We start from the raw sequence: 23825 nt of genomic DNA on the forward strand, positions 1-23825 counted from the left end.
CAACACCACCACAGACGAACGTCATCATCACCATCCACAACAACAACAATGCATTCATCGCCAACAATATTACTTAAGCTGTAAACTTCTTCCATTACCATCGCCAACAACAGTGCTCATTCTCCCCACCGGACTATACACCATCACCACAAACTAATGAGGATGTGATGAAGGTAAAATTCAACACACACACACACACACACACACACACACACACACACACACACACACACACACACACACACACACACACACACACCCACACCCACACACACACACACACACACACACACACACCCACACACCCACACACCCACACACCCACCCACACCCACCCACACCCACACACACACACCCACACACCCACACACCCACACACCCACACACCCACACACACACACACACACACACAGCATTATGGCAACCCCTCCTGAAGTAAATGAAATGTCCTTTCTTGACTCTCACGTTGAGGGGGAAGAGGGTAGAAAAAAAAAAAAAATACTTGTACCCGAGTTTTGGAGAACTCGCCTACTGTTTCCACAGTTCCTGGGAAGAAAAAATTCCCCCCCAAAAAAGAGAGCAGAATATTATTCTGGGGAGCAACTCGTCAAAACTCGGACCGCTGCAGCAATTACCAGGTGAAAAATAGTTTCTAGTCGGAAGGTGAATTGTACGTTTTTGTTCGTGGAAATGTTTGTGACACGCCAGATGGTAGGAGACGTACTCCATGGGCTGTGGGTGGATTATATATATATATATATATATATATATATATATATATATATATATATATATATATATATATATATTTTCTTTCAAACTATTCGCCATTTCCCGCATTAGCGAGGTAGCGTTAAGAACAGAGGACTGGGCCTTGAGGGAATACCCTCACCTGGCCCAATTCTCTGTTCCTTCTTTTGGAAAATTAAAAAGAAAAAAAAAAAAAAAAAAAATATATATATATATATATATATATATATATATATATATATATATATATATATATATATATATATATACATATATATATATATATATATATATATATATATATATATATATATATATATATATATATATATATATATATACATATATATATATATATATATATATATATATATATATATATATATATATATATATATATATATATATATATATCCCTGGGGACAGGGGAGAAAGAACACTTCCCACGATTTACCTGCGTGTCGTAGAAGGCGACTAACAGGGAGGGAGCGGGGGGCTGGGAATCCTCCCCTCCCGTTTTTAATTTTCCAAAAGAAGGAACAGAGAAGGGAGCCAAGTGAGGATATTCCCTCTAAGGGTCAGTCCTCTGTTCTTAGCGCTACCTCGCTAACGCCGGAAATGGCTAATATGCATGAGAGAGAGAAAAAAAAAAATTTATATATATATATATATATATATATATATATATATATATATATATATATATATATATATATATATATATATCCTACTTCGAAGTTTCCTGCGTCAGCAAGGTTATGTCAGGAAATTCGAAGAAATGGTTTCATTTCCTTACATCCATCCTCTAGCTGTCATGAGTAATATACCGAAACACAGCCCCCTATCCACAACAGGGCCCCAAAGACATTTCTGAGGTTTCCTACATCTATTTCATATACCCTGGTTCCATCTATTAACTGCGTCTTCCCCTGTATACCACATGGCTCCCATTCGCTCTATCCTTTGTATGTCTTTCACCCTCCTGCATGTACACGCCTCGAACACTTATAGGAACTTTCACTCCAACCATCCACCCTCCTCTTTGGTTTTCCTCTTTTCTTTATTCCCTCCTCGCTCACCGTCTCCATATGTCCAAATCATTTTAACAAACTCTCTCACCTCTCTCATCCATACTCTTCTTACTAACCACACCTCTGTCTTCCCCTATCATTTCATATTCGATTGAATGTGTGTGTGTGTGTGTGTGTGTGTGTGTGTATTATTCAATGTAATGAATGTATGGATTGGGATGGTGTGTCTTACCATCCCACTTCCGTGGTGTAGCAGTTAGCGTTCCTGACCGTAACGCATTCATGGGCCTCCTAGGGTCGAGCGCATAGGTTCGAATCCTGGTTGCGACAGTCGGTCCATAGTCGGACCAGCCGTTCATCCACCCCTAGGAGTTGGTATGGCCTTGATTAGGTCCTCAGCCATCCGTGCCTTCTTAATTAACATAAAAAGATATATACTTACTACTTCCTCCCGCAGAAGTCCCTTCTGTCATTATGAGGCTCTTGTAGCCACGTCCGCCGGTCAGGACCACAGGTCATGAAATGTTGTGATACGTGTGTGTGTGTGTGTGTGTGTGTGCGTGTGCAGTTAGTGAAGGGCAATTGAGCATTAAGTGTTCGGTGTCTTATTCACAGTAGTTGCATCGTATCCATGAAAGGTCACCGACTAAGCTGAGACTGTATTTGTAGTGTCGTAGTGATGGGTAACATCCAGAGCAAAAGCAGGAAAAGTGTGACTCTTGTTTGTCTAGAGCGTGTGGTTTCTTATGGATGTATGTGGTGGGTAGGAATCTGGGACTTGAAATGGGAGGTCGAGAGTTTAGTGCTTGTCTGATTATTTCAGTATGTATGTGTTTGGTTATTGTTCTATTGTTTCTAGTTGGAGGATCTGTAAGTAGAGGTTACTGAAGTGTGAGGCAGAGATAAGCCTATTTTTCCTTGAGGCTTGGTGGTTAGTTGAAGTGTTATTATAGGTGTTATTATAGGTGTTAGTATAGGTGTTAGTATAGGTGTTATTATAGGTGTTAGTATAGGTGTTAGTATAGGTGTTAGTATAGGTGTTATTATAGGTGTTAGTATAGGTGTTATTATAGGTGTTAGTATAGGTGTTAGTATAGGTGTTATTATAGGTGTTAGTATAGGTGTTAGTATAGGTGTTATTATAGGTGTTAGTATAGGTGTTAGTATAGGTGTTAGTATAGGTGTTATTATAGGTGTTAGTATAGGTGTTAGTATAGGTGTTATTATAGGTATTATTATAGGTGTTAGTATAGGTGTTATTATAGGTGTTAGTATAGGTGTTAGTATAGGTGTTATTATAGGTGTTAGTATAGGTGTTAGTATAGGTGTTATTATAGGTATTATTATAGGTGTTAGTATAGGTGTTAGTATAGGTGTTAGTATAGGTGTTAGTATAGGTGTTGGTGTTAGTATAGGTGTTATTATAGGTGTTATTATAAGTGTTAGTATAGGTATTAGTATAGGTGTTAGTATAGGTGTTATTATAGGTGTTAGTATAGGTGTTAGTATAGGTGTTAGTATAGGTGTTATTATAGGTGTTAGTATAGGTGTTATTATAGGTGTTATTATAGGTGTTATTATAGGTGTTAGTATAGGTGTTAGTATAGGTGTTAGTATAGGTGTTAGTGTAGGTGTTATTATAGGTGTTAGTATAGGTGTTAGTATAGGTGTTAGTATAGGTATTAGTATAGGTGTTATTATAGGTGTTAGTATAGGTGTTAGTATAGGTGTTAGTATAGGTGTTAGTATAGGTTTAGTGCTATTGCATAAACTTGGATGCCAAGCATGTCGAGAAGGTTCTTTATCAGGAAGAAATTTGTTTCATTGTGCAAGAAGTGTTCTTTTTGTGGTTCCTAGGCAGCCAGTGATTGTCTGGGTGCACAGATTTTATGTGGTTTGCAGGTTTTTTGCTTTTATTATCATGAACGACCAGGCAGGTGAAGCATAGTTCAAAGTGAAATGGATGAATTGTTTGTATAAGACGTCGAGGGACTTATTTTTTAAAAATCTGATCCCAGCTAAGTGTTTTGAGAGCATTTAATTTCATTGTTGGTTTAGTGATTATGTTATTGTGGTGGGAAGTGAATGTCATGTGTGTTGTATGTGATGCCCAAATTGGTTGGTATTTGTTTGGTGGGAGAAGAGTGTTCAAGATGAGAGGAGGGTGTGAGCTGGATTCGTGTTTGTCTGGGGTGTAGTGATTGAAGACTTATGAGGAGATGCCGAAATTCTGCTTTGGGTACACCATTGTTCCCATTGTATGATTTTATATATTACATAGTATTCATTATACCTGATCGCCGTTTCCCGCGTCAGCAAGGTAGCGCCTGGAGACAGACGAAGAACGGTCCATCTACTCATGTGCACATATATATACATAAACGCCCATACACGCACATATGCATACATATACATATCATTATTTACACATATACCTACATAACATACACATACAAAGACATATACATGTATAAACATGTACATATTCATACTTCCTTGCCTTCATCCATTACTGGCACTACCCTGCCAAACAGGAGACAGCATCGCTACCCACTGCTTCGGTGAGGTAGCGCTAGGAAAACAAAGAAGGCCACATTCGTTCACACTCAGTCTCTAGCTGTCATGTGTGATGCATCGAAACCGCATCTCCCTATCCATATCCAGGCCCCACAGACCTTTCCATGGTTTACCCCAGACGTTTCAAATGACGTGGTTCAGTCCATTGACAGCACGCCGAACCCGGTATATCACATCGTTCCATTTTACTCTATTCCTTGCACGCCTCTCACCCTCCTGTATGTTTAGGCCCCGATTGCTCAAAACCTTTTTCACTCCATCCTTCCACCTCCAATTTGGTCTCCCGCTTCTTGTTCCCTTCACCTTTGACACATATATCCTCTTTGTCAACCTTTCCTCACTCATTCTCTAAATATGTCCATACCATTTCAACACATCCTTTTCTGCTCTCTCAACCACACTCTATATTTCCACACATCTCTTCTACCCTTTCATTACTTACTCGATCAAACCACCTCACACCACATATTGTCCTCAGACATTTCATTTCCAACACATCCACCCTCCTCTGCACAACCTTATCTATAGCCCATGCATCGCAACCATATAGTATTATGGAACTACTATTCCTTCAAACATGCCCATTTATACTCTCCAAGATAACGTTCTATCCTTTCACCCCCCCCCCCCTCCACCACCCTGTGACTCACTTCCGCTTCCATGGTTCCATTCGCTGCTAAGTCCCTCACACTCCCAATTTTTCTCCATTCAAACTTACATACCGACTAACTTGTCCCTCAACCCTACTGAACCTAATATCCTTACTCTTATTCACACTTACTCTCAACTTTCTCCTCTCACACACTTTTCCAAACCCAGTCACCAACTTCGGCGAACAACAACTGACTCACCTCCCAGGCCCTTTCATCCCCAACAGACTGCATACTCGCCCCTCTCCAAAACTCTTGCATTTACCTCCCTAACCACCCCATACACAAATAAACAATAATGGCGGCATCACACACTCCCGCCACGGACCGACTTTCACTGGGAACCGATCACTCTCCTCTCTTCCTACCCGTATATATGCCTTACATCCTTGATAAAAACTTTTCACTGCCTCTAGCAGCTTACCTCCCTCACCATATACATTTAAGACCTTCCACAAAGCATCTCTAATGCCCTCTCCAGATCCATAAATGCTACATACAAATCCATGGTTTTCGAGGTATTTCTCAAACACATTCTTCAAAGCAAACACCTGATCCGCACTTCATCCACCACTTCTGAAATCACACTGCTCCTCCCCAATCTGATGCTCTGTACATGCCTTCACCCTCTCAGTCAATACCCTCCCATATAATTTCCCAGGAGTACTCAACAAACTTATGCCTCTGTAGTTTGAACACTCACCCTTATCCCCTTTGCCTATGTACAGTGGCTCTATGCATGCAATCCGCCAATCCTCAAGAATTTCACCATGATCCATACATACACTGAATATCCTTACCAACCAATCAACAACACAGTCACCTCCTTTCTAATACATTCCACTGCGGTACCATCCAAACCTGGTGCCTTGCCGGCTTTCATCTTCCGCAAAGCTTTCACTACCTCTTCCCTCTTAACCAAATTATTCTCTGACCCTCTCACTTTGCACACCAACCCGACCAAAACACACTACATCTACCACTCTGTCATCAAACACATTCAATAAACTTGAAAATACTCGCTCCATCTCCTTTTCACGTCACCACTACCTGTTATCACTTCCCCCCTTGCCCCCTTCACTGATGTTCTCATTTGTTCTCGTCTGATGCACGCTATTACCTGTTTCCAAAACATCTTTTTATTCTCCCTGAAGTTTAATGATACTCTCTCACTCCAACTCTCATTCGTCGTCTTTTTCAACCCTTCCACCTTTCTCTTGACCTCCTGCTGCTTTCTTTTATATATCCAGTCATTTGCACTCCTTCCTTGTAAGTATCATCCAAACGCCTCTCTTTTCTCTTTCACTAACAACTTTACTTCTTCATCCCACCACTCACTACCCTTTGCAATCTGCCCACCTCCCACCTTTCTCATGCTACATGCATCTTTTGCGCAAGCCATCACTGCTTCCCCAAATACATCCCTTTCCTCACCCACTCCCCTCACGTCATTTGCTCTCACCTTTTGCCATTCTATACTCAGTCTCTCCTGGTACTTCCTCAAACAAGTCTCCTTTCCAAGCTCACTTACTCTCACCACTTTCTTCTTCCTAACATTTTCTCTTCTTTTTTTTTTTTTTCAAACCCCTACAGATCTTCACCCTTGCTTTCATCACACCAGCAGCCCCTCAGCACATAAACATGCAAAAGTCTCTCTTTTACATGCATATCAGTTAATACGGACTCTAATAATAACCTTTGACCAACTCTCCTACTCACACATGTAAACTTATGTATATCTTTTTTTTGAACCAGGTATCCCCAATCACCAGTCTTTTTTCAGCAAACAAATCCAAAAGCTCTTCACCATTTACAACACTGAATACTCCATGTACACCGATTATACCCTCAACTGCCACATCACTCACAGCATTTAAATCAGCTGCTCCAAAATCATTTGCCTCTCATGATCTTTCTTCTCACAGCCAGGTGCACAAGCTCCAATTATCACCCATCTCTCCCCATCCACTTTCAGTTTTACCCACATCAATCTAGAATTTACTCTCTTGCACTCTATCACACACTCTCACAATTCCTGCTTCAGGAGTAGTGCTACTCCTTCCTCATCTCTTGTCCTCACACAAATCCCCTGACTTTACTCCTAAGACTTTTCCAAACCATTATTCACTTTGCACACCAACCCAACCAAAACACACTACATCTACCACTCTGTCATCAAACACATTCAATAAACTTGAGCTTCATTTCACTCAGAGCCATAACATCCAGGTTTATTTCCTCAAACGTTCTACCTATCTCTCCTTTCTTCTCATCTTGGTTACATCCACATACATGAAGACACCCCAATCTGAGCCTTCGAAGAGGATGAGCACTCCCCCCTTGACTCCTTCTGTTTCCCCTTTCAGAAATTGAAATAAAAGAAGGGGAGGGTTTACAGCTCCCCACTCCCGCCCCCTTTAGTCGGCTTTTACAACACATGGGGAAGATGTGGGAAGTAGCAAGTAAAACCACAAGAAAACGGAAAATATGAAGTGTCAAGATCTTTTGTACAATTACATTGTCACAACTGAGTGTAGATAGAGAGAACCATAATATGATATACCAGCAGCCGCTCGGCAGGGCCGACAAGTTACCCTTCGTTCTGGGAGACATATTCACAATTTCTTCACATATAAAGTTATCTGATTTATATAAACCAATATTTTGATTCATATCAATGCCTCTGCTGTGTTTGAGAAAAGATAATTCAACAATATTTCCATCCACTACAGAGTTATTGTATGATAACACTGCTCCAGTCATTTTGATCCTAGTCTTTAAGATGGACACTGTTTTCATGTTGTTTAACCCTAATATTAAAAAATTTCCTGTTTGGCCAAAATATAACTTATAACACTAAACAGGGGATGTTGTACACACAGCCCTAAGAGAAGTTGAATATCTACCTGTACTCAGTCCTGATGATGTAATTATACAAAAGTGCTTGACACTTCCTACTTTGTTTCCTTACGGTTATATATATATATATATATATATATATATATATATATATATATATATATATATATATATATATATATATATATATATTTTTTTTTTTTTTCAAACTATTCGCCATTTCCCGCATTAGCGAGGTAGCGTTAAGAACAGAGGACTGGGCCTTTTGGAATATCCTCACCTGGCCCCCTCTGTTCCTTCTTTTGGAAAATTGAAAAAAAAAAAAAAAAAAAAAAGGAGAGGGGAGGATTTCCAGCCCCCCACTCCCTCCCCTTTTAGTCGCCTTCTACGACACGCAGGGAATACGTGGGAAGTATTCTTAATCCCCTATCCCCAGGGATAATATATATATATATATATATATATATATATATATATATATATATATATATATATATATATATATATATATATATATAAACTGTATATACATACACGTCCCCATACGCAAATATACATACCCATACATCTCAATGTACACATATACATACACACACAGACATATACATATATACACATGCACACAATTCTCACTGTCTACCTTTATTCATTCCCATCGCCACCTCGCCACACATGGAATAACATCCCCCTCCCCCCTCATGTGTGCGAGAGAGTGCTTGGAAAAGACAACAAAGGCCTCATTCGTTCACACTCTGTCTCTAGCTGTCATGCAATAATGCCCTAAACCACAGCTCCCTTTCCACATCCAGGCCCCACAGAACTTTCCATGGTTTACCCCAGACGCTTCACATGCCCTGATTCAATCCATTGACAGCACGTCGACCCCGGTATACCACATCGATCCAATTCACTCTATTCCTTGCCCGCCTTTCACCCTCCTGCATGTTCAGGCCCTAATCACTCGAAATCTTTTTCACTCCATCTTTCCACCTCCAATTTGGTCTCTCACTTCTCGTTCCCTCCACCTCCGACACATATATCCTCTTGGTCAATCTTTCCTCACTCATTCTCTCCATGTGCCCAAACCATTTCAAAACACCCTCTTCTGCTCTCTCAACCACGCTCTTCTTATTTCCACACATCTCTTCTTATTTCTACACATCTCTCTTACCCTTACATTACTTACTCGATCAAACCACCCCACACCACATATTTTGTCCTCAAACATCTCATTTCCAGCACATCCACCCTCCTCCGCACAACCCTATCTATAGCCCAAGCCTCTTATCCATATAACATTGTTGAAACCACTATTCCTTCAAACATACCCATTTTTGCTTTCCGAGATAATGTTCTCGCCTTCCACACATTCTGCAATGCTCCCAAAACTTTCGCCCTCTCCCCCACCATGTGACTCACTTCCGATTCCATGGTTTCATCCACTGCCAAATCCACTCCCAGATATCTAAAACACTTTACTTCCTCCAGTTTTTCTCCATTCAAACTTACCTCCCAATTGACTTGTTCCTCAACCCTACTGTACTTAATAACCTTGCTCTTATTCACACTCACTCTCATCTTTCTTCTTTCACACACTTTACCAAACTCAGTCTCTAGCTTCTGCAGTTTCTCACCTGAATCTTCATACATATTCACCATTTCCCGCGTTAGCAATGTAGCGTTAAGAATAGAAGACAGAGCCTTAGAGGGAATATCCTCACTTGGGCCCTTCTCTATACCTGATCGCAGTTTTCGTAGTCAGCGAGGTAGAGGCAGGAAACAGACAAAGACATATCCACTCATATGCACACACACACTTACATATACATACATATATATATATATATATCATATATGGTAGAGGATGTGTGGATCAGGTGTTTGCTTTGAAGAATGTATGTGAGAAATACTTAGAAAAGCAAATGGATTTGTATGTAGCATTTATGGATCTGGAGAAGGCATATGATAGAGTTGATAGAGATGCTCTGTGGAAGGTATTAAGAATATATGGTGTGGGAGGCAAGTTGTTAGAAGCAGTGAAAAGTTTTTATCGAGGATGTAAGGCATGTGTACGTGTAGGAAGAGAGGAAAGTGATTGGTTCTCAGTGAATGTAGGTTTGCGGCAGGGGTGTGTGATGTCTCCATGGTTGTTTAATTTGTTTATGGATGGGGTTGTTAGGGAGGTAAATGCAAGAGTCCTGGAAAGAGGGGCAAGTATGAAGTCTGTTGGGGATGAGAGAGCTTGGGAAGTGAGTCAGTTGTTGTTCGCTGATGATACAGCACTGGTGGCTGATTCATGTGAGAAACTGCAGAAGCTGGTGACTGAGTTTGGTAAAGTGTGTGGAAGAAGAAAGTTAAGAGTAAATGGGAATAAGAGCAAGGTTATTAGGTACAGTAGGGGTGAGGGTCAAGTCAATTGGGAGGTGAGTTTGAATGGAGAAAAACTGGAGGAAGTGAAGTGTTTTAGATATCTGGGAGTGGATCTGGCAGCGGATGGAACCATGGAAGCGGAAGTGGATCATAGGGTGGGGGAGGGGGCGAAAATTTTGGGAGCCTTGAAAAATGTGTGGAAGTCGAGAACATTATCTCGGAAAGCAAAAATGGGTATGTTTGAAGGAATAGTGGTTCCAACAATGTTGTATGGTTGCGAGGCGTGGGCTATGGATAGAGATGTGCGCAGGAGGATGGATGTGCTGGAAATGAGATGTTTGAGGACAATGTGTGGTGTGAGGTGGTTTGATCGAGTAAGTAACGTAAGGGTAAGAGAGATGTGTGGAAATAAAAAGAGCGTGGTTGAGAGAGCAGAAGAGGGTGTTTTGAAATGGTTTGGGCACATGGAGAGAATGAGTGAGGAAAGATTGACCAAGAGGATATATGTGTCGGAGGTGGAGGGAACGAGGAGAAGAGGGAGACCAAATTGGAGGTGGAAAGATGGAGTGAAAAAGATTTTGTGTGATCGGGGCCTGAACATGCAGGAGGGTGAAAGGAGGGCAAGGAATAGAGTGAATTGGAGCCATGTGGTATACAGGGGTTGACGTGCTGTCAGTGGATTGAATCAAGGCATGTGAAGCGTCTGGGGTAAACCATGGAAAGCTGTGTAGGTATGTATATTTGCGTGTGTGGACGTGTGTATGTACATGTGTATGGGGGGGGGGGTTGGGCCATTTCTTTCGTCTGTTTCCTTGCGCTACCTCGCAAACGCGGGAGACAGCGACAAAGTATAAAAAAAAAAAAAAAAAAAAAAAAAAAAAAAAAAAAAATATATATATATATGTGAGAAACTGCAGAAGCTGGTGACTGAGTTTGGTAAAGTGTGTGGAAGAAGAAAGTTAAGAGTAAATGTGAATAAGAGCAAGGTTATTAGGTACAGTAGGGGTGAGGGTCAAGTCAACTGGGAAGTGAGTTTGAATGGAGAAAAACTGGAGGAAGTGAAGTGTTTTAGATATCTGGGAGTGGATCTGTCAGCGGATGGAACCATGGAAGCGGAAGTGGATCATAGGGTGGGGGAGGGGGCGAAAATTTTGGGAGCCTTGAAAAATGTGTGGAAGTCGAGAACATTATCTCGGAAAGCAAAAATGGGTATGTTTGAAGGAATAGTGGTACCAACAATGTTGTATGGTTGCGAGGCGTGGGCTATGGATAGAGATGTGCGCAGGAGGATGGATGTGCTGGAAATGAGATGTTTGAGGAAAATGTGTGGTGTGAGGTGGTTTGATCGAGTAAGTAACGAAAGGGTAAGAGAGATGTGTGGAAATAAAAAGAGCGTGGTTGAGAGAGCAGAAGAGGGTGTTTTGAAATGGTTTGGGCACATGGAGAGAATGAGTGAGGAAAGATTGACCAAGAGGATATATGTGTCGGAGGTGGAGGGAACGAGGAGAAGAGGGAGACCAAATTGGAGGTGGAAAGATGGAGTGAAAAAGATTTTGTGTGATCGGGGCCTGAACATGCAGGAGGGTGAAAGGAGGGCAAGGAATAGAGTGAATTGGAGCGATGTGGTATACAGGGGTTGACGTGCTGTCAGTGGATTGAATCAGGGCATGTGAAGCGTCTGGGGTAAACCATGGAAAGCTGTGTAGGTATGTATATTTGCGTGTGTGGACGTGTGTATGTACATGTGTATGGGGGGGGGGGTTGGGCCATTTCTTTCGTCTGTTTCCTTGCGCTACCTCGCAAACGCGGGAGACAGCGACAAAGTATAAAAAAAAAAAAAAATATATCAACATATACACATACACAGACATATATATATATATATATATACACATGTACATATTCATACTTGCTGCCTTCATACATTCCCGACACCACTCAATCCCACAAGAAACAGCATCACCAGCCTATTACATTTCTTAAAAGGCAACCTTAACCTTGTTTGGTTTGCTGGGGCTAAGGATGCCAACACACACACAAACCCCATTCCCTCCCTATTGTCAACCCAGGGTAGGAGGCAGCACCTGTGTCAGTGAGGTAGCATCAGGAAAAGACAAAAAAGGCCACATTCATTCACATTCAGTCTCTAACTGTCAAGCTTCCTATCCACATCCAGGCACCACCTACCTTTCCATGGTTTACCTAATGTTTCACATGCCCTCATTCAGTCCATTTCAGCATGTAGACCCTAGTATACCATATTGTTCCATTTCACTCTATTATGTGCACACCTTTCACCCTTTTGTATGTTCAGGCCCCGATCGCTCAAAATCTTTTTCACTCTATTCTTCCACCTCCAATTTTGTCTTCCACTTCTCCTTCTTCCCTCCACCTCTGACATATATATCCTCTTTGTCAATCTTTCCTCACTCATTCTCTCCATATGTCCATACCAATTCAACACACACTCTTCTGCTCTCTCAACCACATGCTTTATATTTCCACACATCTCTCTTACCCTTTCATTACTTACTCGATCAAACCATCTCACACCACATACTGTCCTCAAGCATTTCATTTCCAACACATCACCCTCCTCCATAAAACCCTATCTATAGCCCATGCCTCACAACCATATAGTATTGTTGGAACTACTATTCCTTCAAACATACCCATTTTTGCTCCGAGATATATTTGAATAATATTCTCTCCTTCCACATATTCTTCATCGCTCCCAGAATCTTTGCCCCTTCCCCCACCCTGTAACTCACTTCCACTTCAATGGTTCCATTCACTGCTAAGCCCACTACCAGATATCTAAAACACTTCATTTCCTCCAATTTTTCTCCACTCAAACTTGCATCCCAATTAACTTGTCCCTCACCCCTACCGAACCTAATATTACCTTGCTCTTATTATCATTTACTCTCAATTTTCTCCTTTCACACACTTTTCCAAACTCATTCACCTATTTCTGCAGTTTCTGCACTGGGATTCACCAGTTATAGACTTTTTGCCGGGCCATCCCCCTCAACAGAGTTCCTAAAGGGAACGAGCATCTGGGATAGACAGATTTCTGCAGTTATTGTCAGAAGTCTATCTAAGGATTCTATTTAACAATAATTCAACTTCCTATAAGCATCATCTAAGCACCTCTTGATACTCTAAAGCTTTCCAGTAACAGCTTTTGGTTTCTTGATCCACAGTGCCATCTACCTCTAGCTCAAATTCTATCTACAAAGTCCCTTGCTTCTTCATTCAAAATAATTTACCTTTATTCTTAACATATTTTGTTCACTGTTTCACATCCATCATATCAACAGCCTTCCATCCCATGCCTCTTAATATTCATAATATCCCAGCTCTTAATTTTTCTCTTCTCTGTTACAAAAGACTCACTCCAGATAAAATGTTCCCCAATGTATTACGACAAACACCATTATATTCATGAATATCACACATTCTTCCATCTGTTGTCTAATTTTACAGTCCAAAAATTTGTACATTTACTGTCGACATTTTGCCATGTTTATTTACAAGCAGGAATCAGTTATTCAAAATAACATTTCATATGCTGTCTCCATATCCATTCCTCTCATCTCAAATTGCTCCTCTCTGTTGTACTTTCCATTTCAGCAGTTGTCTTATCAATGCCTCTGTTCCCAGTTTCATGGGGAGGATCTTGAAGATGCAGCTTCTAGTTCACTCATCCTCAACCCATGCCTAGTTCGTCAAAGTGAAATATAGACCTCCATACTTATAAAAGTGCTTCTTATTTTTTTGTTTTATGTCAAGATAAATATCTCAGTTCAAACTACCCTCTATAAAAAATTCCATCATCGCATCTGATCAATAATCATTCATGTAGCATCATCTGAAATATCCTTATATCTGATTAACTCTGCTACTTTCCCTCTCTTCCTCATCTTATTAGTAAGTTTATCCTCCTATATTGAGTTATGTAAAAGCTTTTTTTCATCTTTCCTCTGCAATATCTGTTGATGTACACTCAACAAATAATTTGTATTTCAATATTTGGCAAAACCCAAAGTAACGCAAACCCTATTCATGCTTTGCTTTCACCTACCTTACAGACATACAGCCATATCCCCCTTTATTGCTTCTCCCCTCACCCATCCCATAATTGACACATCCACTTACAATTTTTCACCTTTTTCTATTTTCCAGTCATACTGAAGCCATTACAATCACAATCTACATAACTTTCATCAAATGCTTACCTAATTCACTCTACGTGCCTTTTCATTCTTAACTATAGCATTCTGTGTACCTACTTTTCAGGGAACTTTTAAGTTTTCAAAGTCTGTGAACATGAAATAATTTAAACTACCTGTCTTCATATCCCAGTTTTTGTTGGTGAAGGCAGATGGACATGTCCCAAATCTGATACTTGTTTAATCTGCTGCATAATTACAAATTTGCTGTAATCCTATCAAATAGTCATCTACTTGGTCACATTTATAAACCAGGTATTGCTTGTAAGTTAAAATCAAATTTTGATTGCCTCTGTTGTTAAGTCAAGGGTACCATAAAAGGACACATTTGACAATGAGCCCTTCTTGTGCAATTATCTTTAGTCAAGGCAAAAGTAGTAGGTTGCTATAGTCCTCAACTGATGAATGTGCTTTCCCGTCACAAGCTGAATTCTGTAATTGTTGTAGGCTCTGTTGGCTGAGCATAGATGGTAACCCAAACAAAAGGATAGAGTCACTGGAGCTGCTCAGAGGACCCTGTAACCTACAAGTAAACATGGAAGAAGGTTGCGCACATTTTCCATGGACGTGCCACATCTATGGCAAACAGCACCTTTCGCATTTACTGCATGCCCAAGCTGCCCTCCCTATAATTGGCCATTCCAGTCACTAACGTAGCTCCGAAACTAATATGTGACCTCTTAATTCAGAAGAAAAAAATAATTTTGATAGATCACTGTGCACCTACTCATACTGATGAAAAATACAGAATGTTTTTTGCAACCTTCTTAGGACATGCAAATACATCAAGTAATGTGTTTTGCATAAACCAGAAATGGCTGTCTTAATTTGTAAGAAAACATCAATGGTTTTTATATTTTTTGTGCACCTCAAACATGGACAAAAAATAAGCTGTCACTTACACACAGGGGAAGGCCATTAAGTCAATTAGGCACTGAAAGGGTTACCCACATAGTTCCTGTACAAGTAAACATATATGTCTTGATAATGTCTTTTATACAAATGCCTTTTCTCAGCTTTGAAAAGTAGTTATGAAGTGAGCCTCTAGAAAAAATACTAATTTTCAAAAGATAATAAACTAGGGATTTCTAGGCCAACCCATCATCCCACCCCTTGGAGGGATGTTGCAAGAAATATGTGGGTGGTTTTCTTTCTTCTCTGGGCCACTTCTCCAGAGATATCCTGATAACAGGAATCTAAAATAAACCACAATATGTATTTCATAAGAGAACCTAACCCATTCTCCAAGGGCCTTTTCATTTCTTAAGTCTTTTGCTAGCAGTCTTCCACCATATATCTCCAGAAGAAAACCATACAAGCAATGTGTGAAATAAAAAAACGACAATATCAAAATTTTTTATTGTAAATACTCACCAGTACTGGAAGGTAGGACAACATATTTCCATCAAATAGAATTTTTACAAGATTTAACTCAAAAATTAGTGTATGCCACTAGTTCATATATCCCAACAGATACTCATTCTTTGAATGATACAAAGTATAAATTGACCATCTGATTCTTGATCTCAAATAAATTACTTCCATGATCATCCAACAGTTAGTTAACTTTCATCTTGATTATAAAATTATCTGCCGCATCAACAGCTACTTTCCTCTTGATTATCCATGCCAACCAATAATAAAATTTGCTGCTTCCCATGTTAAACTCATGAAATCGGCAAAATAAAAAAAAATAGAAAAGAATCTGATTCCATAATCAAGATGCTAATCTTCATGACACTCAAGTCATGAGAAATCAAGCTAGTAACTCAAGAAAGAGGACACATTCAGAAGATGCACTGGTCTGTTCATACTCTCATAATATAAATACACTGGTGTACTATCAACTCACTCACTCACTAATTGATTCACTATTCATTCTACCCTTCATTCCTGCCAAACAAACAAACACACAGCTTTGAGCACACATATTCTGTCAAACAAACTGACAGGACTGAAAGCATCTCCAGAACATAGCCTAAAAGTTCTATATAAATAATATCAATACCAATAATTTACATAGAGCATATGCACAAACTGCATATCATCTGACTGCAAAGGACACTTTACCCCAAAGATCTCAAAAATGCTGGCTAGGAAATTCCTGTAACAAAATATATGTGTAATTCATACTTTGGTTATTTCCATGGCCTTAAGATACAGTGGGTCTTGGTCCATGATTTATTACGTCATCAGCAATGGGGATGTTAGCTACCCATTTATGTCAGTGTGGTGAAGATACTCCAGGTACTCCTGTGTGGTTTAACACTTACTTCAGATAATATGAGGCAAGTCTAAAACTGGAAACTCAGATGATCTACTTTAGTTCTGGAAAAATAAATAAATAATAAAAGCAATTACCAGCAATTCATTTTGGCTGATAACAGCTTACCAAGCTCTAAAGGTACATTTTGATATCTAAACTTATACACAGATATAATACTTCATACAATGGTGACCCACATAATCACCCATATCTTTCAAATTCATTTTTAATAAAATACATATTTGTAACATTTAAAACCAGATCTTAGAAACCATTCTGACAACCAAAAAAACTACTGAAACTTACTAAAGCTAGGATGATCACAAACCATCACATGGTTCATCCTTACTTGGCACCTCGCAAGTATGAGACCTGAAGCCACCGACAACAGTATGGTTCTAAACGTAAAAACTCAACTATATGCTTGCCTCACAGTCTTGTGCAGTTTCTACCAAGAAATTTTGGTATGCCAATTATAAATACATATCAAAACTGGTAAAACCATATAATTAAAACTGGGCAGCAACTCCTGGGCCACAATATTGTACTGGCAGTGGTTATGCTAGGCCCCTGCAGTCCCTCAGTGGCGCCATCTACACAACTTTTGTACTGTACTTGAGTGCAGCCCTTGCGCAGCAGAAATGACCCTGAGTCGTAGAGATTACCACATCATTGTACACTACATTTCTCATTCCCTCCATCACCTGTAACAGCCACAAAAAATATCAACAATTAATGATAAAGTATGAAAGCTGCACAAGAAGATGGCGGAAGGTAAAGAAATGAGATGATGCAGACTTATGTAGTTTGGAAAGATTCAAATGTCCCAATACTTTCAATAAAAGTGTGGTGTTACATAAGTTTATGAAAATTAGACTATGGAATGCTATAAATTCAAACAGAAAAGCAAAATACAAAAATACAATGAAATTGTGGTGAGAATAAAGCAAACTGATGTCATTGCAGAGGTTGAAATAAGAATAAGAAGCTTAACGGTTGTGTAATATGTTAAGGAAATGGAAGTGAAGTTACTGTTCATTGCTATTTTACATTTCAATGAGGGTGTGGTACAAGGAGTGTCTATCGGGGGAAAGATTGGTGTGTATAAAGGTAGATAGTCCCAATAGTGTTGAATGGATGTGTCTTGGACCTTGAATGCTAAAGGAAAGATGATGGGCATCTTTGATATGAAATGCCTAAGGACACCATGTGGTGGGAGGAGGGTTGATCATGAAAGAAGTGACAGCAAAAGAGAAAGGTGTGGTAATAAGAAAATTTTGACTAAAAGAGCTAAGCAAGGTGAGCTGGAATGGTTCTGATGCATGGAAAGGTTAAGAGAAAAAGGGAGAAGTAGGGGGAGACCAAGAAATAGAGAGAAGGATGGAGTGAAGGAAGCCTTAGAGTTTTGAGTCCTGAGCATTCACAAGGAAGAAAGACATGAATGAGACTGAATCATAGGGATTAAAGTGGTATAAAGAGGGACAGTGTGCTGAAGCAGGGAAGCAATGGAACAGTTAAGGTAAAGAAATGAACATTCTGTAGGACTTGGCTGTGGTCAGTGTGCACTAGCAAATGACAGCTAGAGAATTAATGTGTGTAACTGGAAGAAGCAATCAGGTACAGTATAACCTTAATGATACTCCTGAATATCAAGACCTGCTAAATTACAGCAGCATCTGCTAACAGTAATACCAAACTCTGTCGTTAATCAGAGGGGTAGTAAGGATGCAAAGGAAATAAAGACCAGTCATTAATCTGAGATAATATTCATTACAACAAATATTCCTCAGCAGTGGTTGGCTGCAGCAGTCACATACACATGTGGTGCAGTGGTGTCTCTTTAGTGTAGCTACATATCTAATTGTGTGAATGCCATTCACCATGCTAAGGCTTTTACTGAACTGAATTACATATGGTATTTAGTGTAGAACTTGTGTATAACATCTCACTGTTGCGTAATAATATCATATCTTTTCTGTTTTGTGAAAAATGCTAACAGTATCCTGAACAGCACAATAGTGTGAACTGTGATAAAGCTCTCCTCTTATATCTGCACTTGTGTTCACCATATATGATACTAAACCATACTGTAAATCTATCCTGTACTGGTTTTGTAATGCAAAGTACTGTACTATTGTGAAAATCCTAAAGGCCATGATAAAGGGATCTGGAAAGAAGCCACTTGGGTAATGAATAATCATCCATTGTCTTGTTACAGATGTGGAGGAACCTGCAATGGGACATTCATTCATCCTCCAATATCATCAATTCAATAACACCTTTTTTATGGAAATTACTTTACAGTAAAGTATTATTTGACTAAGCCACCTCTTGTTCTATGCTACTCTCCAAAGTTAGGCCAACAATTTGAAACCACACATCATTATTACCAATCACATTCAAAATCACTCTTACATACTTTTAACCCCCTTAAAACTCTGGCTCCTCAAACTTCCCATGCAATGTAATGCAGTGGCAATAAAATCCCATTTTCGGTACTTTTTTACCCATCCTTATATTCCATTTTTTCTTACAACTAGAAATTACAATAAATGCAAAAGTATATATCATTTTGTTTGTGAGACTTTCCTCTATCTAAGTATCTCTTGTCACATTTGACAGCTCATCTTCCAAAAGTATCTCAGTGCCATGAAAATGAAGACATAAGTGTCCTAAACCTCAAGGTATACTGCAAAACAAGAAACCTTCTTATCCCCATGAAAAAAAACTGTATGAAATGCCTCTTCACTGAAGAACTTGACATTCTGTCACATGCACCAATCTCACAGAAGGATCATAATCTTGTGGCCATGCTTGGCCAATCATCGAACTGCCCCATCCTCTCAGGAACAGTGTTGGTTTGGTTGCTGTGCATACCACTTGCAGGAACCCCATGACAAGCCATTCTTGTTATCAATCAACAGTAAATCACTTCTAATGGGGAATCCAGTTCTATCACAGCTACCTCAGGATTTGGTTCACCATCTATGCAACCAAACGGCCTAAGAATATGCAGAAGAAAACAAAGGCCAAAATTTTATGAAATTTGGTTTAGATTATGAGACCAGTAACACGCTCAAGTATTAGAAAGCAAAAAAAAAAAAGAAAAAAACCCTTGTGCATGCACTTTTAAGAATTCAATGTTTTGGGGACATGATATTCAGTTACTTTTCTGTGACTTCTGGGCAACTGACGATTACAATCTTCAAAACATATATGTTCAGAAATACGTGGGCATGTGAGCAACACAGCAAAGAAGAGACAATCCCAAAAAGATTCTTGGTGTTACAGTTTCTATCTATACAGAATATTTACTGATACCATTTCCTTATATCAAAATGTTTTCTATAGTGTCCACAGCTTAAGCAGAAGTCTTGTGATACTGCCTGCATAAGGAAGAGGTCTGTTAATCATGCTCCTTTCCCAATAACTGAGGTATGCAGGTACTCAACAGATAGCTATCAAGAGGAAGAGTGTTATTACATGTGTTTGAAGTGATAGATTAAATCATCACTTTTTTACTCTTGAGGAGCAAGAATAATTCTGTTAAATACTGGTGGATGAAAAATAACTTAGAGGAAATTTTGAGCTTTTAAGGAAAATAAACTGTAGTATGCACTGTGTGTGTGAAAATATCCCATCTCCTCATGGTAAGATTAATACTTAGGAAGAGAAGGTAATAACTTGGAAAGTAAAAGTGAATAAGGGCAATATAGATATTTTCCGAAATGCTGCATCAATGAATAAAAGAGACTGTTTTGTGGGTCTGTGAGCATCTTGAAATAGTGGGAAAAAACAGTAAGCATCATTTTCTAAATATATTCACTGACAGGTATGACTAGCTGAGAAACTCTTAAGCTACATCAAACCAACTGAAACTTGATATCAAAAGAGAAAAAGGAAATAGCTGATATCTCCAATGAGCACATCTTAAAACTGAAGGTACCTCTTGGCACCCTTTGGATAGTGAATAAGGATAAACATCCTCAAATACCAGAAATGGTGCTTGTAATCCTCCTCCAGTTTTCACATCTTACCTGGGCAAGCTTAGATTCTCCACATTCCTGACAATACGAAGTGCCAAAAGGGAAAGAATACAAGCAGCTGAAAAGGAAACACAAGTGTTTGTCCTATTCCCCAACTAATAATAATTAAAAAAAAATCTGTAAAACTAATTAAGCCTTAGTTCCACTAGGCAAAAAAAAAATAAATTCTAATAAGTTTCCATTTGTTTGGCTGTTTCTAAGTTACTCTAAACTTAAAACATAACAGCATGAACATGCTTAAAATTAAGAAAATCTTAAGGCCCAAGATTTATTTGTAACATATAACAATTATTCAAAATTAACTGCATCATGAGGTTATGTGAACATACACTTTAAGTCTTTAAGGATCCCTTTTTACTCTCTAATTCACCTGCCACATACCTTCTTGATGGAACTTTAATCATGGACATGAGGTGGGTGCTAAAAAATACAATAAATGAATTTAGGTGAGCCTTCAGTGAAAAAAGATTGAAAAGAAGACACTTAAAACATTTAACATCCCTCAGAACTCTCACTCCACCTCTTATTCACTTCTTGCCTGTTACCACTTACCTATCTCCTTCCATCCCTGATGCTCCCATCTGTTCCCTTGTTCTCGCCACATATTTTCCCATTTTCTCTGAAGTTTACTGATACTCTCTCAACCCATCTCTTATTTAGCCTGTTTTCAGCTCCTATACCTTCCTCTTGACCTCCTGCTGATTCCTCTTCTACACCATAACAAAATTACAAAAGCATCATCTCACTTGCTTTTGGCGGGAGAGCATTTGCTCTCCTCAGACAGCCCAGTGTTGGCTGACGAGAAGGTTGTTGATTCCTGCTTCATTGATAACGTGGAAGGGTTAGAACCATTGAAGGTTGGAAAAATCTTTTTCGCTGATCTACGCTGCTCCTCCCAATTTGCTAGTAACTGCTTCTGCACGCTAGGATCTTGCATCCTGTGTAATCAAGAAAAATATGATAAAGTTCAGACAAACCTTCAATAGTAAATAAGTGGCTGCTCTTTAATTCTGAGGTATACATAGCTACACCAGCATTATATGAATGCCTCTACTACTTGTTACCCCAGTGTAGCACTCTTAAGATAAGACTCTTCTGAACCAAGGAAAAGTGCTCTAAAGTACATGCTCTTAGTCACTAAACCAAATCTGGCCCCTAGGTCACTTTTGAAAGTTCTCAGCAGCCATTCCCTTGCTAATTATCCCTAACAAATGTCAAAAGACTCCAACCACTTTCACATGATAAAAGCAGCCTCATCAGGAACCAGCGGTCAGTTGCTCTTTGAATTCACTTGCAATTCAATTGCATACATTTCATACTCACCCATGAAGCAGTTCTTTCATGTAATGTATAAAAGATTTAAAAAGTGGGCAAACACACATATATTATTCACACAACCTGGGACTAGTAAAGTTTCTCATATTACTCAAAATCCTTTTTATGAGCCAAAAAGTAAGCCACTAAACAACTGGCTGAATCAAATTGGAAACTGATCTATTACTGCAATTAAGGCCATCTGGTGATCCCTACCTAGAGTGAAAAAAACCTCTTAATAAAAGGTGGGTAATCAGAAAAAAAATGAGCATTAACCCTTCAATGACCAAAGTCATTATATAATGACCTGTGTTGCAAGCCCCTTTGCTTTGCAGGATTTGTTTAAATTCCCAGTTTGGTATTCTGTGAGGCTGCTAAATATCCCCTCTTCACTTTAGGTGCTCTACTCAATCTCAGAAACACATTCTGAAGAGTAAATATGCATGCATATAAAAGCAAATATATGTAAAGTTTATATTTCCTGTATCTATAAAAAATATGCGTATAAGTAAAACTCATATCCCGTATGTATGAAACTAGTATTTATAAATCATTCTACGAATAATGGAGAATGAATATCATCCTTGTCTTCCATGCTTGTTGCAAAAGGCAAATAAAAGGAGCAAGAGCAGGGGGCTGGAAACCCTCCTCCCGTAATTTCATTATCATACAAAAATAGGGAGAGACAAAGGAAACAATTACGGATTTTCCTCTAAGGTCCAGCTGCCTGAAGCAGCGAGCAAGAATGAAAGAAAAAAGTGCTCATACAGAAAGACGTGTCATTTAATGAATTTTGAGCAACAAGGCTCACCCCAAACCCACCCTCCACCATCCCACAACCACCCTCTACTCGGGTATTAATGCATCATTTCATCACTACATCATGGCATTACCTCCCTCTTGTGTACATAGCCTTAACTTTTCAATGTATTTCTTTAAAAAATAGCATGGTGTCATTAATAATTTGCATCATAAGGCTTACATCTTACTAACTTTAGCATACAGTAAGGCCACATAAGTTTAGCTGGCTTCCTTGTTTCTATACATTTTTTCTTTCACACATATTTCTTTCATTCTGTATTTGGAAACATAAATTCTGGACTGATTTTTTGTCCAAATCACAAGCAACTTTCTGCAAATCACCTGCTACTTAAAGGGTAACATAGTAAAAGAAAAAAATTCAACAGGATACTTTCACTAAAAATAAAGTCTAATCTCAAGAACAGAATAATAGAAACCAAAGATTTTCTGAGTATCTATAAAATTACTTTAGTTAATCTATCTAATCTATCTGTATCTGACACGTGTTCCCTTCTGGAACTCCAAGGGGGTGGCTACGGCAAAAGTCTCCATAACTAGTGAGCGTTTTAGCCTTTAAAGCCTCATCCTTAACAGGTTACTGGCAGATGGCAAGTCTAGTGCAGTGTTTGCAGAAGCTCCTACCTAATGTTCCTACTAACTACTACCACCTAATGCTCTAGTCATGTTCCTAACTACTACTTCTATCCATCTATCTATCTATATCTACGATGCCTGTTTACTTCTGGAACTCCCTCAATGGAGCGGCTACAACAATAGCCTCCATAACTAATGAATTCCAGTACTGCATCTTAGTCTTTAAAGTCTCATCCTTAACAAGCCACTAGGAAAGGCCAAATCTAGCACAGACCTAATATATTATTATAATTATACTTTGTCACTGTCTCCCAAGTTAGCAAGGTAGCGCA

The 23825-nt window shown here is 39.1% G+C and overlaps 1 protein-coding gene and 1 long non-coding RNA gene across 7 annotated transcripts in view; one reads left to right on the forward strand and one right to left on the reverse strand.

The window, feature by feature from the left end:
- LOC139758164 (uncharacterized) overlaps window positions 1–15810 on the forward strand; it is a 90611-nt gene extending 74801 nt beyond the window's left edge. Inside the window, exon 3 of the long non-coding RNA XR_011714775.1 lies at window positions 14920–15810. This is a non-coding gene — a long non-coding RNA (uncharacterized lncRNA). The remainder of the gene's footprint in view (window positions 1–14919) is intronic.
- A 5-nt stretch (window positions 15811–15815) lies between these two features.
- The window catches only part of Su(z)12 (Polycomb protein Su(z)12), a 104817-nt gene continuing 96807 nt past the window's right edge, over window positions 15816–23825 (reverse strand). For 2 of the 6 annotated variants that reach the window (XM_071679326.1, XM_071679325.1), the window contains exons 12-14: window positions 21531–21722; window positions 20776–20842; window positions 15816–17442 (exon numbers count right to left, since the gene is read on the reverse strand). In XM_071679326.1, coding sequence (XP_071535427.1) covers window positions 17332–17442; window positions 20776–20842; window positions 21531–21722 — 370 coding nt within the window. In that variant the 3' untranslated portion in view covers window positions 15816–17331. The other 4 variants (XR_011714774.1, XM_071679329.1, XM_071679330.1 and 1 more) reach the window with 4 other exon arrangements.

Source organism: Panulirus ornatus, chromosome 29 (assembly GCF_036320965.1).
Source record: "Panulirus ornatus isolate Po-2019 chromosome 29, ASM3632096v1, whole genome shotgun sequence".
NCBI lineage: Eukaryota > Metazoa > Arthropoda > Malacostraca > Decapoda > Palinuridae > Panulirus > Panulirus ornatus.